Source organism: Hipposideros armiger, unplaced genomic scaffold (assembly GCF_001890085.2).
Source record: "Hipposideros armiger isolate ML-2016 unplaced genomic scaffold, ASM189008v1 scaffold_48, whole genome shotgun sequence".
Lineage (NCBI taxonomy): Eukaryota > Metazoa > Chordata > Mammalia > Chiroptera > Hipposideridae > Hipposideros > Hipposideros armiger.
Window position 1 is genome coordinate 4,952,937 of NW_017731398.1, and position 9,790 is coordinate 4,962,726.

A 9,790-nucleotide genomic window follows, 5' to 3' on the forward strand; every position below is an offset into this window, starting at 1 on the left:
CCTCTTCCTCCTCCCCCTCCTCCCCCGCTCCCCCTGCTCACGCTCCTCCTCCCTCATCCCTGCCTCGCCATCAGGCCTCCTCTGTCTCCTGAGGCAGGATCAGCAGCTTTCTCCTGGGTGTTCCTGACTCTGTACACCCTCTGCTGGTGGCTCTTTTCATTACACTGATTACGTTCACCTTTAAACTGAGCTTTTTGAGACCCAGGACTATGTCTGACTGACTCATCTCTCAGCTCCATGGGCCTCGCACAGTGCATGGCTGAGAAGTGGACATTTAGCAAGTGTACATCAGAATGAACGAATTAGTGGAAGTTTGGGATTAAGAGACGCAGCATGGTTTGAAATTCTTGCAGTCTTATTTGTCCAGGTGTCTCTCCGGAGTCCCCAGCCCCTCCTGCAGTAACTGGTCCTCCAGGGCTCACCGGGCTGATTGATACAAGTATGCTACTACTTGCTGACTCCCTGTGTCATGGTCATAGGAGAGCCAGGGAGTCTTGTAGAAACACCGTGGCCTGAGTCCAGGTCACACGGGTGTATTGGGTTCCTTCCTAGTTTAGTCCCCACTTCCCTTTCCGTGACAATGGATGTGCCTTTGTGAGCACACAGGGCGGCAGGGCCTGAACGCACAGGCTCAGGACTCTGTTCCCAGCTCTGCCACCTACCAGCTGTGGCTCTGGGCAAGTCACTTAGCCCCTTTGAGCCTCGGTCAGGCTGCTCGTGAGGTTAAGCCACACCCGGAGCACAGACACAGTCGCTGTTGGGCAGGCGTGGCCTGGCACGTCGACAACACCGTGCTGTGCGCTGCTCCCACTCTCTGGCTCAGGGGTAGCTGTGTGACTGCTCTTCTCTTCCCGCCCAGATGGAGTCCGCCTGCGTGACCATCCACGAGGCCCTGAGGACGGTGGTGGACTCCCAGACGCATTACCGGCTCCGGGAGGCCCAGGACCGGGCCCGGGCTGAGGACCTGAATAGCCGGGTCTCTTACTGGTCTCTTGGCGAGACCATCACCCTGTTTGTGGTCAGCGTCAGCCAGGTGCTGCTGCTGAAAAGCTTCTTCACGGAAAAGCAGCCTGTCAGCCGGGCGGTCCACTCCTAGTGGGGGCGTCCTGTGTCGGCGTCCCTCACACCCCAGGATGGAGCAGTTCTCGGAGTTCACAGGCTTCTGCTGTGCTGTGGACGCCACTCCGGTGCTGCAGATGTGCTCACCTCTCCTTCCATTCATGCGCTTAAGCCTTGTCCCCCACTTTGGATCCTACGGCCCTCCCATTGTGTGCTTGTTTACAGGTGGGCGGGTGTGGGGTGGGCCACTGGGAGGGCCGGAGGGCTGGTGGGCGGAGCCTCAGTGCCACACCTGCTGCTCCGGGTTGCCTGGCTCATCCGGCCCCTGTGTGTCCTGTCCTCTGCAGAGTGGCCTTGCCTCCCGCCGAGCTCTCTGTACCTGAGGCTGCTCTGCAGAAATTCCCACCCCAGGTGGCAGTGCTGTCAGCCTGCATGCAGGAGCGAAGTGGTGACGGGGTGCCCTTGGTCAGCTGTGTATTTCCTCGGACGCAGACTCTGGCTAATAAAGACTGAGCATGAGCACCGTGGGGATGTGTGCCTCTGTTGTTTGTGAGAGGGACTCACAGCCTAGTGGGGAGCGTGGCTGTGTGTACAAATGACCAGAGTGTCACAGAGCGGTGACGCCGTAGAGATGTGGGTGCTGTGTATGGACATGGGTGGGGTACAGTGCCTTCCTGGTTGACTGAAAGCAGTGAAATGGGGAGTTGGCATTTTGTGGTCTGTCTCCAGAGATCACTGTCAGCAACTGAGTCGTCATTTCTTCCAGAGGTAGGGGCTGAGGGCAGGACATGGGAAGGCCGGCCATGTCCACGCAGCCACTGTAGGCTCTGTGAAACCTGCCTCAGACCGTGTCGCTCCTGGTCAGAACTTCCCCGGGATCCGCATGACAGTGTCCTGGCCGAGTCCTCTCTGTGGGCCTCTTGCAGCAGCCTCTCCCCTCCGAGTCACGTCCTCCCCACGTCCCCAGTTGCTCACTCCCAGCACCTCGTCCCTCTGTCACACGCCAGGCCATGCCTCGGCCCCGGGCCTTTGTACACACGGGTTCCTTTCCCTGCCCCCTCACTTCCCCCTGACCAGATGTCCCACAATCAGTGAGGTATTCAAGAGGGCACATGGGATTAGTTCAAGCCGTTATTTTACCAGAATCTTCCTTCCCCAAAGACATGCTCAAAGGGCTGCTTTTTCTCTTATGGACCGCCCTCGGTTTTTACGCCTCGATGTGGACAGCAGTAGTTAACACACGGTCAGGAGTGCATTTGCCTTCTGAGGGACTTGGCTGCTCGTGAGGGCAAGACGGGCAGCTGTCTAGACCCGTCCAAAGCTGCGGCCCCGTTTGCAGTTCCCACTGAGCTGAAACAGGCTCATGGTGCCTCCCTCCGTTCTGGGGACGTGGCTGCTGTTTCTCGTGGATTAAGAGCTGTCTGATTGAGTATTTGGGTGTTTTATTCTGGGCTTTAATGTCGTATGATATGTAACGTGGAGTCTACAAATTCCATTTCCTCACTTTCAAAGTTCCAGGTCCATCTTCTTTCTGGCCCTAGGGGAAAAACATGGCAAAGGTGAAGTCCACAGGCCACTTGATTCCCAGTCTGCGCTGGCGTAAGTGGTCATTGATGGCTCATGCTCCCTGTCACCTCCGTCGGCGTCCTCTGAGCTCTAGCATTTCTGTCGCTCTGATCCTGGCACTTTGTTCCGACTGCATGGTTACCATGGGCATCTTTACACTCTGTGCAGTCCAGGAGCGCCGTCATCCCTGGAGCACACGCCCGGCTGCATAGATGCCACGATTTTACCTGGAGCGGAGCTACGGGAAAGGCCATCCCCCTGTGACATTTCTTCAGGCAGAATTGTCAGAATGCTGGTAGAGCTTCCTTGGTTAACGCACATGCAGGCGCCTTCTAGCACAGTTGAATGACAGGTTATGGAGAAGGTTGGGGAGAACCTGGTCCTCCAGCCCCCCATGACAGTAACAGGCGATCCTAAGCCCCTCCCTGCCTTTGTGGACCTGAGAATTGGAGCTTTTGGGCCATGTGAAAAGCAGCCATCTTCCGCTTACTGTACCTGTAGATACCGGTCTCTTTGTATCTCAGAACTGCCGCATCATGTGATTCTGGATGCTGACAGTTTTCTGCTATTTTCCTGCTGGCTTGTGTTCCTCAGTCCAGTATTTGATCGTAGGACAAACCAGGCTTCACCCATGGCTGGCCTCGTCGTCAGTAACTAGTGTTGCACTTTTTTGTTGTTGTTGTTGTTGTTGTTGTTGTTTGTTTTTTGGGTTTTTTTTAGCTGAGCCATCCTGCTGCCTGTTGGCAGCTCAGCGGCTGCTCAGCTCGGGCTGGACTCGAACCGCTGTTGCTCGGAGCTCAAACTCTTGAGCGAGCTCTTAACCAACTGAGCCACTCAGCCGGCCCTAGTGTTGCACTTTTGATCACATCGTGCACAAGTCATCTGAGAATTTGATGAGACTCTTTCCATCATCATCTGTAGGTCTGTGTTTGGCTGTCAGTGGTTGTCGGAAGCAGCTGAAGTTCAGCCGACCTGTTCACAGCTCCTGGTATGGAAGCTGTACCCCTCATCACACCAAATCTTCACCTAAGGCCTGTGGCTGGCGAGTGCCACTGAAAAGTGCCCAGAATGTCTGGGGGCAGCATGTCTCACTGGAAGCTCCCTACTGCCCCACGTTCTCCAGCACAGTTCTTTTTTTTTTTTTTTTAGCTGAGCCATCCTGCCACCTGTTGGCAGCTCAGCGGCTGCTCAGCTCGGGCTGGACTCGAACCGCTGTTGCTNTTTTTTTTTTTTTAGCTGAGCCATCCTGCCACCTGTTGGCAGCTCAGCGGCTGCTCAGCTCGGGCTGGACTCGAACCGCTGTTGCTCAGAGCTCACACTGTTGAGTGAGCTCTTAACCAACTGAGCTACTCGGCCGGCCCTTCCAGCACAGTTCTTCAGCAAGCCAGTGGCCTGGAGGACAAAAGGAGGAGTGACAATCCAGGACCAGGAACAAGAGCAGATAGAAGGCATGCAAAGAACATATAGTTCAGGAGAATTACTCCAGGGAACAGAATGCTGCAAACACGTTCTTTTCTGTACACTTAAAAAAAAACCCCAAAAAAACAAGACTTCAGAAAAGGGTTACCAGGAATCATAGAAGAGGTGGTCCTACAACCAAGGAGATGAAAAAGATCCATCAAATCTCAGGGAGTATGTGGAAGACAAGGAAAAACATCACAAATGATAGTCAGTTTGAAGAGGGCAAAAAGAGAACGGGTTGGTAGGGACACTGAAGACAGGCTTGAGAAATTGTCCAGAATGAAGTGGATAAAGAAGAGAGAGCGGAAGGTATCGGGGAAGCTGAGAGGTCTGCAGAACAAAGGACAACTGTCATGTAGATAATTGGTGTTCCTGAAGAAGACAGAACTACAAGTTCAAAGACATGAAAAGGAAAGCTTGAATAAAAATAAAGGAAGACCTGACTCTTTGGTTTAAAAGGGTACCTTGCATTTCAGAAAAAAATGGAAGCAGAATGATCAATAGACATATCCTATTGACGTTACTGGGCTTCCAGGAAAGACAAACTAGCAACATTAGAGACACATGGAAAAGGCAAAAAAAGTAAGTCGCCTACAAGAGGAAGAATTCACGTGACTCCAACTTTCCAGGACATTTACTGGGAGAAGACAGTGGAGCAGTGTCAGCCAGGAACTTGGGCAAAGGGAGTGTGGCTCTAAGGAGATGATAAACTGCTGTCATTCAAGTACAACTGCAGCAGGTGACCATTCGGTACCTGGAAGGAACTCAGGACAGAGCACTCCTAACCATCCTTGAATAAGGTGTCAGAAGGGTTGGTCCATAACCCTTCTTGATGGAATTAGATAAATGCCAGCCAACTCTTAATCTATGCTGGTTTTTGTCAAGTTCAATTGAACTTGTGTCCAGAACAGCTATTTTGTCAAGATTAGATACATTTGTGGGGAGGGCCACAAAGGGGACTTCCATTTCATCTGTGGAGTCTTTTTTCAGTAAAAATGTGGAGTATATGTGACAGAAATATTAGCTTTTGTTTGGAGTGGCAGGTATGTGGGTGTTATATTACCTTTTGTATTTTCCTGTATTAAAAATTTGAAAAACAAAGTAAACTAAAGGATGATAATAGCACTTACCTCTTAAGGCTATTGCAACATTTCAATAATAAAGTATTTGTGGGCCGGCCAAGTGGCTCATTTGGTTAAAAACTCACTCAAGAGTTTGAGCTCTAAGCAACAGCGGTTCAATGCCCAGCCCGAGCTGAGCTGCCGCTGAGCTGCCAAAAGGTGGCAGGATGGCTCAGCTAAATAAAAAATTAAATAAATAAAACTAAAATAAAGTATTTGTGACGGTTCTTTGCAAAATGAAACACTCGGTACAGATATTTGGTCTTGTAGCTAATCCGTTCCACTAGCTGCAGATTCTGTTAGCCTCCATTTCGAGTCCACACTGTCTGATAGCTCCAGGTCTGGTGGGGGGTGGGGAGGGGAGCGTGTGTGTGACGGAGATGAGAGTGATGGTGGCGGTGAGGGCGACTTCTGACCTAGCTGGGCCACACCACGCACTGCCACCAAATCTACACTTCCGGGCTGTCTGTCAACACTAAGACTACACCCTCCAAAGGCAAATTATGTGCATGTGTATGTGCTCGCAAACACTGTTCGAAGTACCGTATTTAGTACCACAATTAGTTTTTTTCTGTAAATGCCTGGTGAACACCATCTTTTTTTTAGAACGGCAGCAATATGAGAAATGGCCACCAGAGGGCAGTAGAGAAGCGTGGCTGAGAGCGGTCCGTCATTCGTTCAAACTTAGAAATTAGTTTACCTTTTATTTTGAGGTTACCCTGCTTGTGATGCGACGTTGATTCTAGGTGAGCAAAGCAACTGGTGTGGGAGGGTGGTGGTGGAGGTGCTGGGAAGTGCTGGATTTTGGTGGGGCGTCTGGTGTGAGAGACCGACCCCAAACAGAAATATGCAGCTGCCTTTAACTGACAAGGACGGTCAGGTCGGAGGAAAAAATCAGGAATTCCGCTTGGACGCGATAAGTTTCAAATATGTACGAGTTATCCAAGAATAATGCCCAAGACATTTGCAGAACTATTTGGGGGGATTGCCATAATTTCTCCTAGGATATGTACTAATAGTACACAATTATGTTCTGAAAGATAATTCTGTTGGAGGATTTGGGGTCTCCACCCCTAAGACCCAAGGCTGGTGAATAGGGTTAAGACAGACATTGCTGTACTGTGACAAAGTGTGAGTGTCAAGGAACTAGAGTAGTTTGCAGTAAGTTGTCAGTGTCATAACAGACCGCCAAGCAGATCAGGGTTCCCCTAGGAATAGAGGACTGGGCGAGCGGTGGGCCTCTGGGCCTGCAAGCACAGGAGGGGTCCTTCTCCAGAGCAGATCACTAATTCATCTAAAGGTGACTGTCATTGTCACTCACAAAGGAAATGGAGTTTACTTTCCTTTTCCTTCAGAGATGATCCCTATCTGAGAGCTGTGGTCTCTTGTGTTTTAATTTCTAGAAGCTCTTTGGTGCTGGCAGAAATGTTAATTAAACCTTTAAAAACAAAGCTTCGGCCTTCTTATTCTTCCCATCAGCCCATGAGAATATTAATCGTAGCTACCCAGACACATCATAGAATGTCAGCTTGCAGCTCAGCTTCTTCAGGAACTCTGGTCCTCTTTCCTGCCACACTGCCTTTCTCCCTTGTTTTTACCTTTCTTAAATAGGCAGGATGGTGTAATGACAAATTCCTAACTGGTCAGGTAGGCCGGCCCCTAACTTCTTGCAAAGAACAGTGTTTACTGAGCCCCGTCTATTGTTTTAGGCTGCTAGGATAACATACAGGAATTTTTTTCTCCTAGTCCACCAAGACAACCACTCACACCACAGGCGAGAAGGAGGCCTCAGAACTTGTTATGATCAAATTGAAAAAAGAGTCACAGGTACTTCCCATTGAAAAAGTCTCAGGGGTGCCCATTGAAAAAAAACTCACAGGGCTGTTCCATTGAAAAATAAATCATGCGTGTATTCAATTGAGAAAAAAGCCACAGGGGCATCCCATAAAAAATAAGTCAGAGGGGCGTCCCTTGAAAACAAGTCACAAGTGAGCACCATTGAAAAAAAGTCACAGGTAAGACGAATTGAAAAAAAGTCACACGAGTGTCCCATTGAAAAATAAGTCACAGGTGAGCGTAATAAAAAATAAGTCACAGTGGAGTCCCATTAAAAAATAGGTCATACGATGTCCCATTGAAAAATAAGTCTCAGGTCAGTCAAGTTCAGCACCTTGTTAAATAAGTCACGTGGGCATCCCACTGAAAAATAAGTTACAGGTAAGTCATAGGTGAGCACCTTCAAAAAGAAGTAACAGTGGTGTCCTACTGAAAAATAAGTCACGGGTAAGTCACAGGGTGGCACCTTGAAAAAAGGTCACAGGGGCATCCCAATGAAAAATAAGTCACACAGAAGTCCGACAGAAAAGTCATAGGTAAGTCACAGTTCAGTACCTTGTAAAATAAATCACAGGGACGTCTCGTTCAAAAATTAGTCTCTAGTAGGCTCCAAAGCTCAGGAGTTAAAGCACTGGTCTTGGAAAAATAAGTCACTGGTAAGTCATACTTCAGCATCTTGTAAAATAAGTCACTGGGGCATTCCTATGAAAAATAAGTCACTCGTGCATCCAAGTAAAGCACCTTCAAAAATAAGTCACAAGCAAGTCACAGGTGAGCACGTCGATAAGTCACAGTGGCATCTCATTGAAAAATAAGTCACAGGTAAGTCACAGCACCTTCTTAAATAAGTCACAGGGGCCTCCTATGAAAAATAACTCCCTCCTAAGTCCCAGTTCAGCATCTTGTAAAATAAGTCACTTGCATTCCTATGAAAAGTAAGTCACTTGTGCATCCCAGGAGAGCACCTTCAAAAATAAGTCACAAGTCACAGATAAGCACCTTGAAAAATCGGTCACAGGAGAGTCCCATTGAAAAATAAGTCACAGGTAAGTCACAAGTGAGCACTTTGAAAAATAAGTCACAGAGGCCCTTGGGCACCAAGTCCCTGATTGGCTCCACTGGGGCAACACATGGCATGTGTGTTTCTGCCTTCCTTGCAGCCCTACTGTGTGCCGTTACCCATCTTGGCCGCCTGCACATGACTCTAAGTGTCCTAGCGAGTCCCCGATGGAGACCCCACACACCTTCCCTCACCTGCAGGAGGCAGACGAGGCACCTCCTCTTGCTGTTGTGGGGGCATTTCTGGGGTGTCGCAGGCTGAGCCCTGTCTCGATGCCCTCCTGCCCCCCTAGGACATCCAGAAGCAGCATTCTGCCCGTGGGCTGCGTCTGTCCTCGACATTCTCAGAAAACTGTTCAGGGGTTCCTGTCGCAAAAAGCGCACAGTCAGCTCACCTGCACCCACCCCCACCCCCCACCCCCCCACACACGTATAGACGTCTTTTGTGGAAAACACTCTCTCCAGCCGTCCTTGACCCCTGCTCCCTGACACTGCGTGTCCCTCCCTTCTCTCCCTTGCACGGGCACAGGCACTGACGTGAAATTCGGGGCCTGAGTGCTGGGCCAGACGTGGCCCCACAGGGCCCACCGGTGTTGAACCGCCGTTCAGAACCCACTTGGCAGACAGGCGTTCTGACAGCTGGGTTCGCCTGCAGAAAGGCACGGATGGGGAGGCCTCAGCGAGCCACCTGCATTGCTCCTGAGCTGCCAGTTCTCTGCCACCCCTTCCCCATAAGCAGCCCCTCCCCCCCCCCAGGGCACCGCAGGACGTCACCGAATGCCCAGAGCCGCAGCCCGCGGGCACCGAGGGGCCGTCGCCTTGCCCGACCTCGTCCTCAGGCCCGCGCACACACGGTGACTGCCCTGGGTGGCCGGCAGGTGGCGTCCAGTGCGGACATGGCTCCTCCTGTCTGTAAAGGACCGGGGGTCTCCGCCTGCAGAGAGGACGAGCCAGCGGGAAGGGGAGGGCGAGTCACCTCCAGGCCGGCCCTGCGTCCTGGGGGGAGCGGGTGCCTCAGCCCCCACCGCTTGCTTTTGTCCGGCCACGTCTGACGTGCGGTGAAGACATAAGGGGTAAATGTCTAAAAAAATCCCCAAAAGTATAAAATTTAAAAACAAGTTTTATTAAAAAATTAAAATCGATCAATACATCAATAATTTTCAAAAATAAAAATCTAAAAACTTCTAAAATTAAAAAAATTAAGAAATAAAAACAAATTTAAATAAACGACCACAAAACACACAGATGCGGTAACCGCAGGCTGGCAGGCGGTCGTCAGGACAGGGCCCCACGGAGCGTCGGACTCAGACGCGCCCTCGCGTGGGCGGCGGGCTCGCGGCGGCGCCAGAACTGCGCTTGCTGTGGGTCGGAAGCTCCAAGGCCCGCGGGCGGTGGGTGTGAGCCCGCGGACCACCGCTGTGTGCAGGAGAGGATCCCGCTGGACGTGCGTGGGAGATCCCGCGCGGGAGCTGAGCGCACCCGCCTCCTGCTCACCTGGCGCGGATTCCCCCGGTGGGCACCGCCGCACCTGCGCTGCGCTCCCGACCCCTGAGCGGAGCCGCAGGGCCACCAGAGACGGAGGTGGTCGGAGTCACAGGTTTAGTGCATGAGGGGCGCGGCCGCCTGCCTCCACGGGGACCCCCAAGCCCCTGCTTACTCAGGCCCAGCGTCCGCCCCTGCCCGGTGCC

The 9,790-nt window shown here is 51.5% G+C and overlaps 1 protein-coding gene across 1 annotated transcript in view; it reads left to right on the plus strand.

The window, feature by feature from the left end:
• Positions 1–1,586, plus strand: part of TMED3 (transmembrane p24 trafficking protein 3) — a 7,862-nt gene extending 6,276 nt beyond the window's left edge. The window contains exon 3 of the mRNA XM_019639973.1: positions 860–1,586. Coding sequence (XP_019495518.1) covers positions 860–1,096 — 237 coding nt within the window. The 3' untranslated portion in view covers positions 1,097–1,586. The remainder of the gene's footprint in view (positions 1–859) is intronic.
• The last annotated feature ends 8,204 nt before the right edge of the window (positions 1,587–9,790 follow it).